At 35.5% G+C, this 21,964-nt stretch overlaps 2 protein-coding genes across 10 annotated transcripts in view; both read left to right on the forward strand.

Annotated features, from left to right (window-relative positions):
• The window catches only part of LOC105464780 (FRY like transcription coactivator), a 286,250-nt gene that overhangs the window by 76,287 nt on the left and 187,999 nt on the right, over positions 1-21,964 (forward strand). For 3 of the 8 annotated variants that reach the window (XM_011712811.3, XM_071093615.1, XM_011712815.3), the window contains exon 1: positions 9,423-10,202. The exons of 1 other annotated variant lie outside the window; for it this stretch is intronic. In XM_011712811.3, coding sequence (XP_011711113.2) covers positions 10,007-10,202 — 196 coding nt within the window. In that variant the 5' untranslated portion in view covers positions 9,423-10,006. Of the gene's footprint in view, positions 1-9,421; positions 10,203-21,964 lie in introns of those variants that run through there. 4 more of the 8 variants (XM_071093610.1, XM_071093611.1, XM_011712813.3 and 1 more) reach the window with 2 other exon arrangements.
• The window catches only part of LOC139362418 (putative uncharacterized protein encoded by LINC00269), a 134,550-nt gene that overhangs the window by 76,055 nt on the left and 36,531 nt on the right, over positions 1-21,964 (forward strand). For both annotated transcript variants that reach the window (XM_071093620.1, XM_071093621.1), the window contains one exon: positions 6,323-6,448. Coding sequence is in view for 1 of the 2 variants with exons in the window: in XM_071093621.1 (XP_070949722.1) it covers positions 6,323-6,328 (6 nt within the window). In the remaining variant the exon portion in view is untranslated. The remainder of the gene's footprint in view (positions 1-6,322; positions 6,449-21,964) is intronic.

The raw sequence follows: 21,964 nt of genomic DNA on the forward strand, positions 1-21,964 counted from the left end.
AGTACAATGAGCATCTTTCCCAATAAATTTGTATATACATTTCTGATTATCTTTCTAGAATTAACTCTTAGAAGTGGAGTTACTGGGTCAAAGATCATAAACATTTTAGAGGCTTTTGGTACAAGTTGTGAGATTGCAGTTGACAAATGAACTTCCTTCCTTAAATTTCGAAAAGTTGTTTTGGGGCTATAAATTTGGGAGAAATGGGTCATCTAAGTCATCTGGGGGAATTTGTGCTTTCATAGTTTCTCTTATAGAAGTCAGGCTTCTCTAAGCTTGCTGGAGGCAGTAAACACAGAGAAAAAGAGGAAAGACAAACTTTGGAGATTAAATTGTAGTCATTTACTTGGTTTATGACCTTGAGCAGCTATTTATTCATTTTTCTCTTTTAGTTAACATTTTTATTAACTTAGAAACCTTTTCATTGCAATTGTTTTATAAAAACATGTAAAATATACCTATCATCTATACACATTTTCTCTGATGTTTGATTTTATGGGACCTTAGGGTCATAATTAGCTAGAATAAGTCCCATTGTATAATTTTAAAAAACTATACATATAAAAGGTTAACACATTGATTACAGATGACTCTAGAAAGCATTTTAGATGTTGCATCTTTAAAAAGAATTTTTCTAAGGGGTCACATGTTCCCTTCCTCTGACAAGCAAGAACAGAAACTTTTGGATGAATTAATTGAAATTTCTGTTAAATGGTTAAAGAGTTATTGTGTGTTTCTCTTGGGCATATCATCTTCCAGAGACTTTGTAGGCAACTTCTGCAGACTTTAATTCTAGGTTTGGGTGGTAGGCAGAAGAGCATTTTAACTTAAGGGGGTTCAGAGAATAATTAATGAAATCAGTAAACAAAGTATCCATATGAAGCCACTGAATACATTAGGGTTGGTTATTCTAGAAAAACCAAGGTTGATAATGGGTAATCTGACAGTCTAGAAATTCATGAGCAGTACAAATGGAATAAACAGAAAACATTCTATTGACCGTTGAAGGTTGTAATTGCTTTAATGGAAAAAAAGAAGTACTACTTTTTTCTATGAATAGTAAAATTGTAAAACAATCTACTGGCCCGGCGCGGTGGCTCACGCCTGTAATCCCAAGACTTTGGGAGGCTGAGGCAGACGGATCACGAGGTCAGGAGATCGAGATCATCCTGACTAACACAGTGAAACCCCATCTCTACTAAAAATACAAAAAAAAAAAATTAGCCGGGCATGGTGGTGGGCGCCTGTAGTCCCAGCTACTCTGGAGGCTGAGGCAGGAGAATGGCGTGAACCCGGGAGGCGGAGCTTGCAGTGAGCTGACGTTGCGCTACTGCACTCCAGCCTGGGCGACAGAGCAAGACTCCCTCTCAAAGAAAAAAAAAAAAAATTAAAAAACCTACTATAAATGGTAGGCATAGAAAATAAGTATAAGGAGGATTTTTATCAGAGGCTCTTAATCCATAATTAATGGTTGGATTAGGAAGGCTCAACTCTTCAAAGTTATAGAAATGTGCTTTTTGGAAGATGACATCTCCACCTCTTTCAGATTTCTAAAGCAGTAACTCCAAAAGGCTTAAGCTCCCACTGGAATATAAGCTCCACAAGGATAGGGATTTTTGTTTTATTCACTTTTTTTCTGTCATACTGGCAGATAGTTCTGTTTAATAAATATTTGGCGAGGGTATGATTTCTGTAAACTGATGTGTGGTAGTCCAAAAATTTTCTCTTGGTTCTTAACTCTAAATGTAGAATGGAAAGATTTATATTTCATTTATATTCCATTTTTCTGTGCCAACATGAAAATGTAGTATGAAAATTATTCTAAAAATACATATTCATTCATCAGTGTATAAGAAAATGTACCACTGTGATGCTGTTTTCATTTGATTTAATGAATGAAACTTTTATAGAAAACTTCCTCTTAAAATTGTGAATGGAAAATTTGCTGCTTGTTTTCATTAGATCAAGTAGTATGACAATAACTGCTGTTCTGGCTAAAAATGTAAAGTCAATAAAATGTTGACAAGTTCACCTGCAGAGAACATTGGTTTATCAGCAAGAAATTTAGATTTTTGCAGTGAAGCCCAAATATTCTGGCTGAGTATCATTACACAGCATTTTTAGCAGGTCATGTAATATAATCTGTAATTATATTAGTTAGTGTAGTATGTTTCCATACTTTTTAAAATTGAAATTTGGGAGAAAGTTAAAAAGAGGCTGGCTGTGGTAGCTCACGCTGTAATCCCAGCACTTTGGAAGGCTGAGGTGGGTGGATCACTTTAGGTCAAAAGTTTGAGACCAGCCTGGCCAACATGGTGAAACCCCATCTCTACTAAAAATACAAAAAATTAGCCAGGCATGGTGGCACACACCTGTAATCCTAGCTACTTGGGAAGCTGAGGTAGGAGAATCGCTTGAATATGGGAGGCGGAGGTTGCAGCGAGCCAAGATCGTGCCACTGTACTCCAGCCTGGTGACAGAGTGAGACTCCATCTCAAAAAAAAAATTGACTAAGAGAAGGTTAAATGCAAGTTCATTTTTTAAAAATTTAAAAAATTACAGCATTTCTCAAGAGAAAAAGTGAATTACTTAGCAAATGAAGAGTGATAAAACCACTGTTAATTTTACAAATAATGAAATTTCTTTGGTAATTAAAGGGATGACCATAAATTCTTTTTTAAAATGATTTTTACTAATGAGATATAAACAATATTTGACTAATTGCTGCCTGCATTTGATTACTTGTAAGCAAATTTTTCTTGTTTTTACACAATCTTTGGCAGATTAAAGAAGTTACTGCATTTTGTTTTCTATAATTATGTTTGTGTTACAGAAACTATGATCATTTAAAATTTATTTGAAAACTGTTGCATCCTCACTCTAAAAGGCCGTCAGAACACTTGTGTCATTTTGGTTTTTGCATCATTTTAAGAGGCCTTGCAAGATTGCCAGAATTAATTTTAATAGAATGGCAGGAATTGACCCTCATAGATTCCGTGTCTTATAATGCGATTTCTCGCTTTAGTTGAAATATGAATTTCTAAGTCACCACACCCTCTAGTATTCAAGTATAATATAAAATACATTTTGAAGTTACATTTAGAGTTTTGAGCTTGGATCTTTGAGGTAATTTACCATAATCTTTTTACCTGGTGGCGTAATCACTTTTATAGCATTCTGTAAGAATGTTAGCATTCCTAACAACTGTTGCCTAAAGATTCACTGAGCAGGGACCCCAATCTTTTATGAAGCAGTCTTTTTATTACTTACGTACTATTTAAGTTGTTGTTCCTTATGTCAAGTTCAAATCTACCATACGCCAGGCACCATAACTTCTCTGTTCAAATTGTGGAGTATTCCTGTCATACAGACAAGTATTGCGAATACTATATTGAACATCTCTGAAATTCATTTATCCTTAATTTTTGCTCTATTTGCTTGGGATTATTGTTTCCTGTATTAATGTATATCAGAGACGACACACATCAGATGTCTTCCTAAAATTAACATAAATTTGTGGCATTTCTGTTATTATTCTAGAAATTCTGTTCAGAAAGGAATGAGGTTCATGTGTTATTTGAACACCTATTCAGCTTTCTTTTGCTTTCTGTACTGAAGTGAAATGAGGCTTCCTGCCCCGAGGGACCTCATTTGCCCTGAGGCCCTTCCAAGTACCAGAGCTGGACCACTGTTCACTATTACACATGGAAGCTTCTACATTTTTACTCTCTCTGTGGGTGAAAAGTCTTGCCCTTCAAGGCTTGTGCTGTTGGGCTGTTTACAGTCTTCTCTTCAGTGTTGTCAAATACCAACTGAGGTCTGTTTTTATTTGAACTTTTTTGTTTTAAATAAGAAAGAACAGCAATGATTATTTGTGTAGCATGACCATGTAGAATTACCAAACCTCTCTGACCTTCAGTGTCTCAAAATAGTATTGTAAAAGTAGTAGTAAAAATTACTCTTCTTTACAGATAAAATGTTCTCTGATCAACTGGAATGAAAATAAAAATTAATCCCATATTAAGTGATACATATGGAGAAAAGATGAAAAAGTGATTGTCATGCAAGTAAACAGACCAAAAAAGTCCCAGAAAGACCCACCCCCACCAAGCCAGCCCTGCTAAAAGTGATTATAACCTATGACGAAAGCCAGAGAAGTATAAACCACATATTTTCCAGGGTTACCAAAAGATGCATTTATTTTATCTTATCAAAAGTGAAAAGTTGAAAATAGGAAGGTTGTGTGTCTACTGAAGAAGTGTTACAAACTCTGGACAAATATTGAGAAGTCTTAAAGTGACATAGTGCCATGACAGTGTGATTACAAGAAATACACATACAACAAAAGCATGACATTAGCACTTGCTATGTCTGAGCTGAAGACTGCAAGCAAAAGCAAAGCAAAATGAAATACCTAGACATGGTGGTACAAATCGGTCCTAGGTAGGATTTTTGCTGTATTCCTAAAACTGCATTGTACTTCAGTAGTGACTGGTTTTGTAATTTGTCCCAGAAGATGAAATGAAAGATAGCTTAAATCTCATGAAATATTGTCCAGTGGGACCATGCCCACAAGACATGACGTGCTGTTTGTCACATTAGTTTTTTTTAGGTTTGAGGGAGAAGTGATTCCATGAACCTAAGATAAGTAAAGTATCAAGAATTATGGCAGGATTGTATTGATAATAAATTTTAGAAATATTTGCTGGAGCAGTAAAAAATTCCAGTAAGTTCGAATGATACTGTGAACAAGCACAAACAAGTTAGTATTTTATTCATATTTCCCAGATTTTTGGCTTTGAAAATTTGGCTTTAGTGATGATTTAATTGTTTACACCTGTGAGTAAATGAAATATTACGTTTTTCTAACTTGCCTAAAGGAATTTCAAATTAAGAGTTTTTGGTACAAATTAATACTTCAGGATATTTAACCCTTTCTGTTCGGTTGGGGATTAAATTAATTAAAGAGAAAAACTAATATGCAACTGGTTATTATTTAAAATAAGGCTAATTTGAGTTTCAATGCCAGATTTAAAATTTGTCTTATTTTAGCTATAGAAAAATGCTAAGACCGCCAGGCGTGGTGGTTCACGCCTGTAATCCCAGCCTTTAGGGAGGCTGAGGCGGGTGGATCACCTGAGGTCAAGAGTTGGATACCAGCCTAGCCAACATGGTGAAACCCCATCTCTACTAAAACTACAAAAACTTAGCCGGGTGTGGTGGCGGATGCCCGTAATCCTAGCTACTCAGGAGACTGAGGCAGGAGAATCGCTGGAACCCGGGAGGTGGAGGCTGCAGTGAGCGTGAGCTGAGATCGTGCCACTGCACTCTAGCCTGGGCAACAAGAGTGAAACTTCGTCTCATAAAAAAAAAAAAAAAGCCAAGGAAACATGAAATGTGCCTGATAACGTGGAATCTTTATAAATGGTAAAAAGACAATTCCCTGTGGTCATTTTCTTTATTCTTAGTAACCATCCAAGTATTACAGATATGGTACTGTTGTTCATGGTTCATGACCCCCTCAGAGTTATTGCAGGTAGACTTTGAAAAATATGCATCCCAAATGTTATCTGTAGATGTGATAAATATCAGGCCTAGCAGATACATGAACTATTTTACAAATCTATATTTATTGTAGTGAATAAAATAATGTATTATTGAATAATTAAGTTGTGTGTTAGTTTAACCATTGACTAGTAAAAGCATTGTCACTATACAGAAGAAAGGGAGGAGAAAAACTAGAGATTAAAATTTATTTAAGAGATACTGTCACAATTGCTTGTATGGATTTTGTTTAAATTTAGATTAGAGGAAACTGTTAAAAAGACACTTGAGACAATTGGGGAAATTTGAGTGCTCATTAGTAGTTGATATTGTATTATTAATATAAATATTATAATGGTATTAACTTATTTTTACAAAGTAAATCCTTGTCTTAGAGAGATGCATAATGAATTATCTACAGATGAAATGTTATAATGTCTCGAATTTGCTTTAGAATAATCCAGAGTGGTGGGATAGAGGTTGGGGGAAGTGGATGAAGATATGAATGAAACATGATTTGCCATGAGTTAATTGTTAAAGCTGGGAATGGTGGGGGATTCATTATACTACTCTTAATAATTTTGCACTAATTTGAAATTTTCCATAATAAAAAACTTAGAAAAAATGTCATGCAACGTTATTGAAGGGGAGGATATCTGCAGCACTAGGTGACACTGGTGTATAAAATGTGTTCAGAAGTAGGGATGGACATGAGTAACATACAGGTGTACTTACTATAAACACACCTAATGTGTAAATGTATTTTGTTTTTCTTCAGAGCTGAAGCCATTTATTGGTATCTTGGATGGGTAACATCTAAATGCTTAATTCCTGAAACCACTCAAGAGTCATAGGATTAGACGATCCAAGTTACCACCAGGAAATTACTGTCTCAAGTGATACGGTAAGATTATAGTAAATATTCTCAAGGTTTACATAGTGATTGAGGTCTGAAAAGATTTTTAAATGCTGTATTTTAGCTGTGAGGTTCTACTATAATTTCTTGATCCTATAACTATTATACCAGGAGTTAAAAGTTGTGGTAATCGTTAGCTAAAGTACTTAGAAGTATCAACATGTAAACAAGGCTTTGTGGCATTTCCTCCTCATAGATCCTGTTAATAATAAATACAGTTTCATTACTGGAGTGCTTCCCCTTTGTTGTATGTCTCAGAGTGGATCCTTTCGATGTTTATTAGCAATCAACACCTTTAACGAGGGGGCTTAGGAAACTGATGAAACATAGAAAATTGAACTGCAGTGCAGGCTTAACAAAGGTTTGGCCAACCCTAGGCAGAATATTGTAACTGTGAGAGTTTATTTCCCTTTTTAAGTAGCCAGCTTTTTGGGTAGAGAGAGACGTATCTTCAGTGCCTGTGTATCTTGCACAGATCATTAGAGAAGCTATTCAACAAATATTTGTTGAATGAAGGAAATCAGAGAAAAATCTATGGGCTCTTCTATAACACCTAATCCTGTCCCTATTACCTTAACCCCTTCCTCTCTCCAGTTGAAAGTGCAGTTGAGAATGGTGAGGTTAACAGTGACACAAATGGTTGTCTTGCATGTCATGAACAAACATGAATTAGCATTCTATGTACCACTGTGTTTCTGGGCTTCATAGATAAGGACGACCTGCAGAGAGACCTGGGGAAAACCACAGACATAAAATGGAAATAACATGGGATCATATCCAGAGAGAGAGGGAGGGACAGAGAGAGAAAGGAATGAGTTTTAGGTATATTAAGGCATGCAGTTTACCATTCTAACCAGTTGTTTTTTCTGTTTGTGGGGAAAAGACTGATTGGATCTTAATTTTGACACTTTTATGCTTGAAGATTAAGAGACAATCTGCTTCTAAAAATCAGTGCTTTTTTCCCTGTTGAATATATACCTGCTTCAGGGCAACAAATTTGTGTCTTTTACTTGACTTTGTTGTTTTTTTCCTATAGGAGTTCTTGAGACAAGATTTGTATTAATAAATCCTTAAACTTTCTCTGAACCTTAATACTATATTAATGCTTTACATGGAAAGAATCTTTAATTAATGCTTTTTACATAAATAAAAAAAGGATAGTTGACTTAATAAGTAATGTGGCAGGAGAATAAGGATTAAAAACAAAGTAATTCAGAACCAGAAATTTACCCATTTTTCTTTTTTTTCTAATTTTTATTGTACTTTTAAGTTCCGGGGTACATGTGCAGAACGTGCAGGTTTGTTACATAGGTATACACGTAACATGGTGACTTGCTGCACCCATCAACTCATCATCTACATTAGGTATTTCTCCTAATGCTATTCCTCCCCTAGCCCGCCACTGCCCGACAGGTCCTGGTGTGTGATGTTCCCCTCCCCGTGTCCGTGAGTTCTCATTGTTCAACTCCCACTTATGAGTGAGAGCATGTGGTGTTTGGTTTTCTGTTCTTGTGTTAATTTGCTGAGAATGATGGTTTCCAGCTTCATTCATGTCCATGCAAAGGACGTGAACTCATTCTTTTTTATGGCTGCATAGTATTCCATGGTGTATATGTGCTACATTTTCTTTCTCCAGTTTATCATTGATGGGCATTTGGGTTGGTTCCAAATCTTTGCTATTGTGAATAGTGCCACAATACACATATGTGTGCATGATTCTTTATAATAGAATGATTTATAATTCTTTGGGTAGATACCCAGTAATGGGATTGCTGGGTCAAATGGTATTTCTAGGTCTAGATCCTTGAGGAATCGTCACGTTGTCTTCCACAATGTTTGAACTAATTTACACTCCCATGAACAGTATAAAAGTGTTTCTGTTTCTCTCTATCCGCTCCAGCATCTGTTGTTTCCTGACTTTTTAATGATCACCGTTCTAACTGGCATGAGGTGGTATCTCAATGTGGTTTTGATTTGCATTATCTAATGACCAGTGAAGATGAGCTTTTTTTCATATGTTTATTGGCTGCATAAATGTCTTCTTTTGAGAAGTGTCTGCTCATATCCTTTGACCACTTTTTGATGCGGTTGTTTTTTTCTTGTACATTTGTTTAAGTTCTTTGTAGATTATGGATATTAACCTTTTGTCAGATGGATAGATTGCAAAATTTTTCTCCCATTCTGTAGGTTGCCTTTTCACTCTGATGATAGTTTCTTTGGCTGTGCAAAATCTCTTTAGTTTAATTAGATCCCATTTGTCAATTTTGGCTTTTGTTGCTATTGCTTTTGATGTTTTAGTCATGAAGTCTTTGCCCATGCCTATGTCCTGAATGGTATTGCCTGGGTTTTCTTCTAGGGTTTTTATGGTTTTAGGTCTTAGATTTAAGTCTTTAATCCATCTAGAGTTAATTTTTTCAATGATTTTTTTCTGATTTCTATGTAGACCATTTGTGCTTCATCTTTTGAAATACTGTGCAAATCATTTTCTTCATGTTGAGCATTGGAAGAATGAGATTGTATTGTATTTCACTAAGTGAATCAGATTTTTAAAATTATGTGTCATTCGAAGTTATAGATATGATTGCTTGGGGGTTTTACCCTGTTACCTTTGTGTTTTCATTTCCTTCTTGCTCACTTAACAACCCCACCAGAGCGCAGGCAAAGGAAGGGAGAGAACTTTCAGTTTTCAAAGTCTTTTGTAGGTATTTCTTTATTGGATTCTCTTGTTATACTTCTCAATTACATTAAGGCAGTAGGATTGGCTACTTTTGCTATTTGAAAATATTTTGTAGGGTGCTTAATTATTTTGAAAATCATATAATGTTATGACTGTGTTTCTTGAATTTAAGAATTTATACTTTCAGTTCTTCAGCTTTATGTTTTTAGATCCATATATTTAAAATTATCAAATTTTTTTTGGTTCTTCATGCCAAAGTTTTCACCATTACTATTGATAAGTATCATTGATTTTAATAGGGAGGTTTTTTTTGGCATTTAAAAGTCACCTTAGAATGTTCGTAATATAGAATAAAGTTTTAAATGACTCCTTTTCATGTTTTATAAAAGTTGACATTCCTGAGGTGTGTTAGTGAATTTTCAAAATGATAAGAATTATCTTTTGAATACAAGTTACTGTTTTACACGTCAACTCTAAACTTATTTAAAAGAAAGACACACCTCAGGCCAAAGTAAATTTCTCTTTACGTGATCACAGTGAAAGTTTTCAAAATGTAAATGTTAAACTAGTTGGATGCTCAACATTTTATGGTCTCAGTATTGTCGTTAACACCCATCGTACATGTAGGTGTACATGAAGTGCAGTTTCATGGTCTATAGCTGTTTGGTTTGTTATCAGCATGAACAGTAAATGTCCTAAAAATCAGCTTCAAAACAGCTGGCAATTGACTGGGGTTTAGCACCGCCTAAATTCACATGACGTTTATTTGCTCTTTGACACAAATAGTGTACCTGAACTTCTCATCGAGGAAGTTGGTATAAGCACCTTTCTGTGTGCTTGTGAGTCTAGTAATGTAGAAGAACCTTGAAATGGATTTTTTAAAGAGAGTCGTTCCTTCCATTCTTTCGGGAGATGTGGTTTTGGATACTAGTACTCAGGAAAGTTCCCCAAGATTAGTTAAGATGAAATATCTGAGCTCGCTTTCATCTGAGAAGATGGTAGATGAGCAAGGCAGAACCAATTTCTGTCATAGTAATTATGACAAATACGAACACCAACAACTAGGTAAAGTAGAAACATATTTCTTTCCATCCTTTAAAAAAGTATTTTAGGAAAGTAAAACTATTTTTGCAAGTATGAATTCTAGTGAGCACAACTATTTTGAAAATCAAGTTTAAATATTAAAATGTTTAATGAAGTATATAGTTCGCCTACTTTTTTAATAAAATTTTTCTTCAAGTATAGCTGGAGAAATATTTATGCTGTAAGTCAAGATAAAACTTAATGCACTTAATAGTTTTGATGATCTTTGGAAAATATTTTTGAAACGTTATTGACAATATATTAGTTATGCCTATAGGATATGCAAACAAAAAGTAAGATACTGAATTTTATCTGTTACTATAGAAACCATTTAAATTTTGTTTAAAAATATGTTCCATTGTTTTATTTTAAAAGATAATATTTGGGGTGAAATATTAAAAAGTTAAATCTTTGAATAGAACAAGGATTATTTTGTATCATAGTATTTTTGTTATGTGTAATCCTGCAAAGTTAAATATAATGTTCTTTAAAGTTTGAGAGAATAATAGTTAATATGTTTTAGGATAAACATCAGCTTGCATATAGTAACTAACAAATATTAGAGGAAAGGAAAATTACTTAGGAAAAAGATGAAAAAATGCTTCATGTTTTCAGATATTTGATTAACACAGTTTAAAATGTTCTCTATTTTTTTTTTTTTAATTTTAGGGAGTAAATAGCTGTGCCTATAAATTAATGTGCTATTTAGTAGAAGGGAGTTTCTGTAAACCTTCTGCAAGTTTGATATGTATTATAGTTGTTTTCTATGCATATTTTAATATGTATACATATGTAAGCATGCACATACACATTTTTATTAGCAGAATTTGACAAAATGAGACTTATTGTCCAAGTCATTCTGATACTTGCTTGGGTATCTTCCTGTCTCATTTGAAATGCGCTTTGTTGTGTGAATGTAATGATTTATTCAGTTCCTTATAGAGGAACATTTAGAATGACTACTTTTTAGTTATTAAAAATAATTATGTAATATTCATTGATACTTCATACCTTGGGATAATTACTTATTAGTATAAAATTTCATATTAAAATTGTTTTACATTTTATTTTTTAAAATTGACATCATAATTGTACATATTCATGGGTTACATAGCGATGTTTTGATACTTACAATGTATAGTGATCTTATCAGAGTGATTAGCATATCTATCATCTCAGATATTTTTCATTTATTTGTGTTAGAAACATTCAGTATTTTCCTTCTAGCTATTTAAAACTGTATATTATTACTATGGTCATCCTACAGTGGTATAGAACACTAGAACTTATTTCTCCTATCTAGCTGCAATTTTGTATCTTTTAACAAATCTCTCCCTATTCCCTCACCTTCCCCCTGCTCTTCCTGGACTCTCCTATCTTCTGTTCTACTGCCTTTTAAGTTTTGATAGACAATGCCATTACCTTTGAAAACATTATGATTTTAAGCTCCTTAGGGTAGGATATGAGAATTCCTATTACCTTATATTCTCCCTAGCAATCGTTTCGTGTCAGTTTAAAAAATAGTATCATATTTATGAGAAACCATACTTTCTTTTTAAAAAATACCAGTTATGTAAAAGAATAAAGAGGGAGCTTTTACATTTTAGAAAGAAATATATATTGATGTCTACTGTGTACTGGTATTAGGAGATACCAGTTTTTTATACTGTTCGCTTATTTGAGTAGAAGTGGAAATGATGCCACTGATGGGTTGGCACCTCCTAATTTTAATTAAAAAATTTATAAATCAGCCAGCACTTGGTTTTGTGTTCAACAGTGTATATGCATAAGTGAAAATATGTGTATATTAATATGTGCAGTTACTTGAATCATTTAGTTGTTTTTTTCACTTTACTACAGCCTACGTAATTGAACTTGGTATTTAAATGTAATATGGTATGCCTGTTTATATGACTCCTTAGTTTTATCTCTTAACTTGTTTTTTTTTTTAAAGACTATCTTATACTCTTAAATACAGCACACATGTTACAAGGTATAATAATTAGATTTTATAATTTGTATTAATTTGCAAATTAGCAGTCAGTTTCTGTTTGATTAAGAATTTCCCATGGTATATATGTTTTTACTAATCAAGATCAAAATAAAGCATAATCATGAAACAACAAATAATCTGATGTCTGTTGAAATTTCTGAGGCTAGAGGTTCTTTGTGGAATAACTCTTGCATGATTTTTCTCTTCAAAAATAAAATTCAGGCCTGAGGATGGGGAAGCAAAAAAAAATAGAATTCAACCTTAGGAAATGACTATTGAAATTTAATTTAAAGAACTTATTTGGCAATTTATGTAGAGAGATTTGGTTTTAAAGTGTCTGGCTCTTCCATTTCAATGCACTGATCAATTCCTTCTCTCTTTCTCTCTCTCTCTCTCTTTTTTTTTTTTTTTTTTGTTTTTTTGTTTTTTTGAGACAGAGTTTTGCTCTGGTGCCAGGCTGGAGAGCAGTGGCACGATCTTGGCTGACTGCAACCTCCACCTCCCAGGTTCAAGCAATTCTCCTGCCTCAGCCCCCCCGAATAGCTGGGATTACAGGCACATGCCACCACCCCCAGCTAATTTTTGTATTTTTAGTAGAGACAGGGTTTCACCATGTTGGCCAGGATGGTCTCGATCTCTTGACCTCGTGATCTGCCTGCCTCAGCCTCCCAAAGTGTTGGGATTACAGGCATGAGCCACCCCACCCGGCCAGTTCCTTCTATTGAATCTCAAGATTTGATACTAAATTTATATTGCATATACAAATTGTAAATACAACCGTTCATACCAGTGTACACATAGGTTACTTGCATCTCAACATAAGTGACTCTTACTTCCTATTTACTGGTGGTTCTGGGATAGAGATAATGCAGTGGTTTAGTCAGAAGTCATAAAAATATGACTAGTACAGTTCACCTAAGGGGTGTTCCAGTTTTGTTCATTTAATGAAAGGAGAAATCGATGATATGGAGAGATTTCACGTAAAAAGATGCAAAGAAAGAGCTATTAGAGAAAAACTGGCGTGTAATCTCAAAGCTTTATACTTGAATCAGTTGTTTCCAACTTCTTTAATTACTAATTCAATATTTAAAAAGTTATTTTTTCAGGCTGGTGCGGTGGCTCACGCTTGTAATCCTAGCACTTTGGGAGGCTGAAGCAGGCGGATTACCTGAGGTTAAGGAGTTTGAGATCAGTCTGGCCAACATGGCAAAACCCTGTCTCTACTAAAACTACAAAAATTAGCTGGGCATGGTGGCAGGCACCTGTAATCCCAGCTACTTGGGAAGCTGAGGCAGGAGAATCACTTGAACCCAGTAGGCGGAGGTTGCAGTGAGCTAAGATCGCACCATTGCATTCCAACTGGGCAACAGAGGGAGACTCTGTCTCAAAAAAAAAAGTTATTTTTTCTAAGAGATTTTAGATAAGATTGTAATCTGTATTGACAGTTGTACATTTGTGAGAGAATCAACCGTGAATAAGTCTAGCTTAGAATATGTAGAAATCTACCTGCAGCTTTTAACTACAGAATTATTTATAGATGTTTATGATTTAACAAAAATATGTGTAATTTGCAGGGAATGATATTTTAAAGATTCTTTGCTATTGATAATTTTTTTTAACTTTCTTTAAATGTTAAGTAGCCTAATATTTTAAAAAATTTCCTAGAAGTTCTCAAACAACTCTTTGGTTTCACCAATATCCTCTATTCCTCTGTAAAATATATTTTTAAATGCTTGTAGCACACTACTACATACTGATGAAATTCTCTGGTACCATTTCTGCTCCTAATAGGCTAAGTTGTGGGCTTAACAAGAATCGGTTATATTTTTAAACAAATCTGTTTATGCCAGTTATACTTATTATTGTGATTATGTAATTCAATTAAATATTACATAATTCAGTAAAGTGTGCAATTCAAAAGCAAGAGTTGTTTCAGTGTAAATGAAGTTGAATGCTTTGGTTAGACTTCATAAAGATGAATTCCCGAAAAAAATGTGCATTTGAATTACATATAGGCCAGGAAAGTATACAAGATTGGAAGGATTTTGCCCTTGGATACCTTCAGTTTCTTGTGCCACTTTAAAAAAACTGAAACTTGGCTGGGCGCGGTGGCTCACACCTGTAATCCCAGCACTTTGGGAGGCCAAGGTGGGCATATCACGAGGTCAGGAGATCGAGACCATCCTGGCTAACACAGTGAAACCCCGTCTCTAATAAAAATACAAAAAAATTAGCCGGGCATGGTGGCGGGAGCCCGTGTAGTCCCAGCTACTCGGGAGGCTGAGGCGGAAAATGTCATGAACCTGGGAGGCAGAGCTTGCAGTGAGCTGAGATTGCGCCACTGTGCTCCAGCCTGGGCTACAGAGCAAGATTCCGTCTCAAAAAAAAAAAAAAAAAGAAAAAAGAAATTGAAGCTTGAAGTCATAGCTGATGTACATGGGTTTTGTTTCGGGCAAAAAGACAATGATGTAATCAGCGTATCTGCCTTGCAAGATAAGGCCTTGGCACTATATCAAAAGGCTGGGCAATAAACATGAATTTTATATTTTAAGTTAAAATACAACTTTTAGTGAACCTCTTGATCTGTTTTTCCCCCCTGATTTCTACTTTAATGGAGTTTTGGATTAAATAATTAGACAACAGTTGTGATTTACAGCAAAGGGCTTCTACTATATATTGCTGTATGTTGCAATTTTTTTTTTTTTTTTTTTTTTTTTTTTTTTTGGGATAGAGTGCGGTGGAGCGATCTCTCGGCTTACTGCAAGCTCCGCCTCCCGGGTTCACGTCATTCTCCTGCCTCAGCCTCCCAAGTAGCTGGGACTACAGGAGCCTGCCACCACGCCCAGCTAATTTTTTGTATTTTTAGTGGAGACGGGGTTTCACCGTGTTAGCCTGGATGGTCTCGATCTCCTGACCTCGAGATCTGCCCACCTCGGCCTCCCTATGTTGCAGATTTTAAGAGAAATAAATCATTTATTTGCTGCTACTACTTAATAAAAAATAAATCAAAATGATCACATATATATCATATTATATGTGATATAATCTTATCCCATTCATGAGATGCTTAAATATCCTTAGGCTGTTTTTTTGTATGTGTGTGTGTAAAGTCCTAATCATGTGATCCAAGACAGGTTACACTGATAAATACTAGTAGAATTGGAACATATAATATCTATATTCAAGTATAAAGGTTGGTGGGAGGAAGATATTTACTGATTCAGAATGTACTACAATGTTTTCTGACTGTTGAAGAGAGAATTATAGGTATAGTCATGAGGAGATCCTAAAAACCAGGCAGTGTGTGTTTCCATAGACTTTTGGGTAACAGCTGCGAAGTCCTTCTATCTCTAGGATTGGGTTATTTTATTCTGATGGAATCAATATTGTTGTTGTTCATTCCATTTGGAATCAAGGATAAGGGTTAATGTGACAAAAAACAATTTATTTTAACATTGATTTTTATAAAATTCATCAAGAACAGAGACAATGATACATTTAACAGAAGAAGATATATACTACCGTTAAGAATGAAAGAAACATATGAGCACCATCTATATTCTGGACACTGTTAACTTGTTTTATTTTACTAATAACTGAAGTGATCTCATTTGTCTACCTATTTAGTACATATGTGTTCCATTCCCCCCATCAAATAGAATATAAGCTGAGCATGAACTTTGTTTTGTTTGATGTGTTTCAAGGCTTGGGACATAATAGTTGCTCACTGATTAAAGTGAGTGAATGTTATCTATCTAAGTCCTCTTGACAACCCTGTGAGACAGGTCGTTATCTAGAATTTGAAACATTCATGGAAACTTAAATTATTTGAGGCCTTTGGATTACTAAGTGGTATAGCCATGCCACTGTTTTAAAATAAGGCATTTGCTCCTTCTACTCTGTTGCATTGCATTATTGTTTGATGTTTTTGAATATGTATACAGTATTTTTTTTAAAAGACTAGTGTGTCTGATGGGTGCAGTGTCATGCACCAGTAGTCCCAGCTACTTATGAGATTGAGGCTGGAGAACTACCTGAACCCAGGAGTTCCAGTCTGCAGTATGCAACGATGGCACCTGTGAATAGCCACTGCATTCCAGCTTGGGCAGCATAGTGAGACTCTGTCTCTTAAAAAAATAAAGACTACTGTATCTATTAAGTTTTATTATTCTATTAAAGAACATATACTTTTTTGGTGCTTTCATTTTAATTAAGATATATTTTAATAGGAAAAAACTTTAATTCTAGTGTATATTAAACATTACTCTTTGAAACTGTCTTTTACTTTAATGATCAGTTGATAATTAGTTTTTGTAGCACTGTGGTAAGATAAACTGATTAAGTAAATGACTATTTTACATGACTATTACAAAACAAGACACACATATTGTATTGGTTCCATTTCATTACAAAGCGTTAATGACTTCATGATATAGAAATGTTTAAATCGTATACTGGTATACCTCTCTCTAGGTATTCAGCACAGCTCACTAGCAGGGACAACCCACAATGTAGCACTTATTTTACTAACTGGATTTCCTTAGTAAGTGATCTTTTCAGTTTTGTTTTCGTAGAACCATTGCTCTCAGTTGTTAACTTGTGTTAAGTCCAGATTACAATATTTTTGTTTGATACTCTTAATATTGGGTAGGGGAATAACATGACAGGCCACTTTCTTTTTAGAAGGGAACAAAGTGGGTAATGAGTGACTTAAGTCTTCATTGAAGACCAGACTATTCTTAAGGAGTTTAGAGAAGGTCCTGGGAGAAAATTGAGTTGAGGTTTCTGACATTTCAAATGCTTATGATATTGATACACTGAAGGAGGTGGAGAATTGTTTGGAATTCAGAAGTGATAAAAAAAAAAAAAAGGTTGCTGGGCAGCGCAATGCCAGGAAGAACCTGAGCTCCAAATTGTAATCAGTTTGTTATGGAACTTTCAGCCTGACCAAGATAGAACCTCACACTTGTGTGTGAAGGAGGTCAGGACTTCTTTTTCCTGCTACAAATAAGATTTGGAAGCACTGGGCTTTCATAGTGTCATAGTGTGAAGTAAGTTCCTTTTCTTAACAGGGTCTTCAGAGTACTTTTCAGACTGTAATCATTGGAGGATTTAGGAGAAGCCTTATTGGGTTGTTGTATTCGTGTCTTCTCTTATTTTCCGGGAATTCTCATGACAAAGGAGGGATACTGGGAATACCTACAGTCATGATGGGGCACCAGGCAGTGAAATGTTGAGAAAGGAGGGAGATGAAGCTTCCATCCAGACTAAGCTGAACTGTACCAGTGACTTGCCTTGAATCGGCTACTTAATCGCTCTAGACTAGTTAACCTCACCTATCAATTTGAATCATATCTTTCTAGCATTGTTTTCAAGATTATAAAAAATTGTCAACAAAATTGACAATTGTTCAGTAAATGGTGGCTATTGTTATTACAAAGACTTTTTGATTTTTATTTGGATATAGATGAATCAATTTAATTACAAATTTAACCTTGGAGCATTCTGTCATAGAAAATATTCTAGGAATTTGGATCTAGGTCTTTTATTATGCATAATTCCTGAAAATTTTAGCACGTATAGGACAGTTAATGGGGGCTTGAAACAGAGCAGCTTTTCCTTTTTTTTTTTTTGAGACAGAGTCTTGCTCTGTCGCCCAGGCTGGAGTGCAGTGGTGTGATCTTGGCTCACTGCAACCTCTGCCTCCCAGGTTCGAGCGATTCTTGTTCTTCACCCTCCTGGGTAGCTGGGGTTACAGACGTGCACCACCAGGCCCAGCTAATTTTTTTTTTTTTTTTTTTTGAGATGGAGTTTTGCTCTTGTTGCCCAGGCTGGAGTGCAATGGCGCGATCTCGGCTCACCACAACCTCCGCCTCCCGGGTTCAAGTGATTCTCCTGCCTCAGCCTCCTGAGTAGCTGGGATTACAGGCATGTGTTACCATGCCCAGCTAATTTTGTTTTTTTGTAGAGAAGGGGTTTCACCATGTTGGCCAGGATGGTCTCGAACTCCTGACCTCAGGTGATCCACCTGCCTCAGTCTCCTTAAGTGCTGAGATTACAGGTGTGAGCCACCACACCTGGCCCTGTCTTTCCTTCTTTGTTCATAATGTGTGTCTTCCATATAGCTACTGCCAAATGATTGTGTGATTCACATACAAAGGTTTTTAAAGAAGTTCGTGCAACAGTACTGTATCAGTAGTTTTTGCTAGGTGTTTTAATAGTTAATCTAATCACTTCTTAAGTATCTTTTTAAGGTGCTTAACATCACTGATGACCAGAGAAGTGTAAATCAAAACTACAGTGAGATATCATCTCACCCCAGTTAAAAATGACTTTTATCCAAAAGACAGGCAGTAACAAATGCTGGTGAGGATGCGGAGAAAAGGGAACCCTTATACACTATTGGTGGGAATGTACATTAGTACAACCACTATGGAGAACTGTACAGAAGTTCCTCAGGAATCTAAAAATAGTGCGACTATATAGGATCCAGCAATCCCAGTACTAGGTGTATACCCAAAAGAAAGGAAATCAGTATATCAAAGAGATGTCATCACTTCCATGTTTATTGCAGCACTATTCATAATAGCCAAGATTTGGAAGCAACCTAAATGTCCACCAGCAGATGAGTGGATAAAGAAAATGTGGTACATACACACAGTAGAGTACTATTCAGTTATAAAAAAGGATGAGATTCTGTCACTTGCAGCAACACGGATGGAACTGGAGGTCTTTATGTTAAGTGAAATAAGCCAGGCACAAAAGACAAGCTTCACATGTTCTCACTTATTTGTGGGAGCTAAAAGTTAAAACAGTTGAACTCATGGAGATAGAGTAGAAAGATGGTTACCAGAGGGCTAGGAAAAGCATTGGTGGGATTGGAGGCTAGGAGTGGGGAAGTGGAGTTGGTTAATAGGTACAAAAATATTAATAGAATGAATAAGATCTAGTATTTGCTAGCACAGCAGGGTGACTATAGTAAAAAAAAATTATATATATATATATTTATCCCAAGATGGAGTCTCACTCTGCCGCCCAGGCTAGCAGTAGCGCAGTCTCGGCTCACTGCAACCTCCTCCTCCCAGTTTCAAGCAGTCCTCCTGCCTCAGCCTCCCAAGTAGCTGGGATTACAGGTGTGCACCACCATGACCCGCTAATTTTTGTATCTTTAGTGGAGATGGGTTTCGCCATGTTGGCTAGACTGATCTCGAACTCCTGACCTCAAGTGATCCACCCACCTCAGCCTCCCAAAGTGCTGGCATTACAGACATGAGCCACTGCATCAGCCTATTGTAAAAAATAATTTAATTGTACATTTAAGAAAACTAAGAAGGTATAATTAGATTGTTTGGAACGCACAGGATAAATGCTTGTGGTGATGGGTACTCCATTTACTCTGTGATTATCACACACTGCATGCTTGTATGAACATGTCTCATGCACCCCATAAGTACATAATACATAATACATAAGTACATAATACACCTACTATGTATTCATGAAAATTAACAGTAAAAAATGATTTCAAAAAATGTAAAAAAATTAAAATTAACAGTAAAAAATTATTTTAAAAGCTATCTTTTTAGACTGCCTCTCAAAGATACACGGATGTTTATTATTAAAAATCGGGGCAATTAAGGATGGTTAAAGTTAGGGTCAGGATCTTTATTTCTTTGGCTTTTAGAAAGAATTTGCAGGAAACTTAATTGAAGTAAACATACATCTGTCTCCTCCGTCTTTTAAAAATTTTTATGTATTAAATATATATGTAATAATATGAGGGATATATAAAGAGGATATATAATTAATGATATATAATTTTTATTTAATAAGTTTTATTAAATAAAATTTAATTTAATTTATTTATTTTTAAATTTTTAACAATATATTTTATTTAACCCATTATATCTAAAATGTCATTGTAACATGTAATCAATGTGAACTTTTTAATGGAATATTTTACATTTTTTTAAAAAATAAGTCTTTGAAGTCCAGTGTGTATTTTACACATAGGGCACAACTCCTCAATTTGGACTAGCCACATTTCAAGTGCTCCACAGGCACATGTGGCCAGTGGCTTCTGTTTGGGATATTTCTAGAACCTGAGAATCAGAAAGCGGGAGGAAAACATCACTGAGCAGTCAAAAGCGTTACCACCGTGTCCATACACTACTCCTGCATTTTATAGTTACAGCTAATATCTTTGAGCATTTAATATAAGCCAGACCTTGTGGCTAGCACTTTAAATTATTCACCTATTGAATCTTCATGATAACACCATGAAGGATTTATTAATATTACCGCATTTTTGGATGTATATATATATTTTTTATTATACTTTAAGTTCTAGGGTACATGTGCATAACGTGCAGGTTTGTTACATATGTATACTTGTGCCATGTTGGTGTGCTGCACCCATCAACTCGTCAGCACCCATCAACTCGTCATTTACATCAGGTATAACTCCCAATGCAATCCCTCCCCACTCCCCGTGATAGGCCCTGGTGTGTGATGTTCCCCTTCCCGAGTCTAAGTGATCTCATTGTTCAGTTCCCACCTATGAGTGAGAACATGCGGTGTTTGGTTTTCTGTTCTTGTGATAGTTTGCTGAGAATGATGGTTTCCAGCTGCATCCATGTCCCTACAAAGGACACAAACTCATCCTTTTTTATGGCTGCATAGTATTCCATGGTGTATATGTGCCACATTTTCTTAATCCAGTCTGTCACTGATGGACATTTGGGTTGATTCCAAGTCTTTGCTATTGTGAATAGTGCCGCAGTAAACATACGTGTGCATCTGTCTTTATAGCAGCATGATTTATAATCCTTTGGGTATATACCCAGTAATGGGATGGCTAGGTCATACGGTACTTCTAGTTCTAGATCCTTGAGGAATCGCCATACTGTTTTCCATAATGGTTGAACTAGTTTACAATCCCACCAACAGTGTAAAAGTGTTCCTATTTCTCCACATCCTCTCCAGCACCTGTTGTTTCCTGACTTTTGAATGATCGCCATTCTAACTGGTGTGAGATGGTATCTCATTGTGGTTTTGATTTGCATTTCTCTGATGGCCAGTGATGATGAGCATTTTTTCATGTGTCTGTTGGCTGTATGAATGTCTTCTTTTGAGAAATGTCTGTTCATATCCTTTGCCCACTTTTTGATGGGGTTGTTTTTTTCTTGTAAATTTGTTTGAGTTCTTTGTAGGTTCTGGATATTAGCCCTTTGTCAGATTAGTAGATTGCAAAAATTTTCTCCCATTCTGGAGGTGGCCTGTTCACTCTGATGGTAGTTTCTTTTGCTGTACAGAAGCTCTTTAGTTTAATTAGATCCCATTTGTCAATTTTGGCTTTTGTTGCCATTGCTTTTGGTATTTTAGACATGAAGTCCTTGCCCATGCCTATGTCCTGAATGGTATTACCTAGGTTTTCTTCTAGGGTTTTTATGGTATTAGGTCTAACATTTAAGTCTCTAATGCATCTTGAATTAATTTTCGTATAAGGAGTAAGGAAAGGATCCAGTTTCAGCTTTCTACTTATGGCTAGCCAATTTTCCTAGCACCATTTATTAAATAGGGAATCCTTTCCCCATTTCTTGATTTTCTCAGGTTTATCAAAGATCAGATGGCTATAGATGTGTGGTATTATTTCTGAGGACTCTGTTCTGTTCCATTGGTCTATATCGCTGTTTTGGTACCAGTACCATGCTGTTTTGTTTACTGTAGCCTTGTAGTATAGTTTGAAGTC

This window comes from Macaca nemestrina, chromosome 3, assembly GCF_043159975.1.
Source record: "Macaca nemestrina isolate mMacNem1 chromosome 3, mMacNem.hap1, whole genome shotgun sequence".
Classification (NCBI taxonomy): Eukaryota; Metazoa; Chordata; class Mammalia; order Primates; family Cercopithecidae; genus Macaca; species Macaca nemestrina.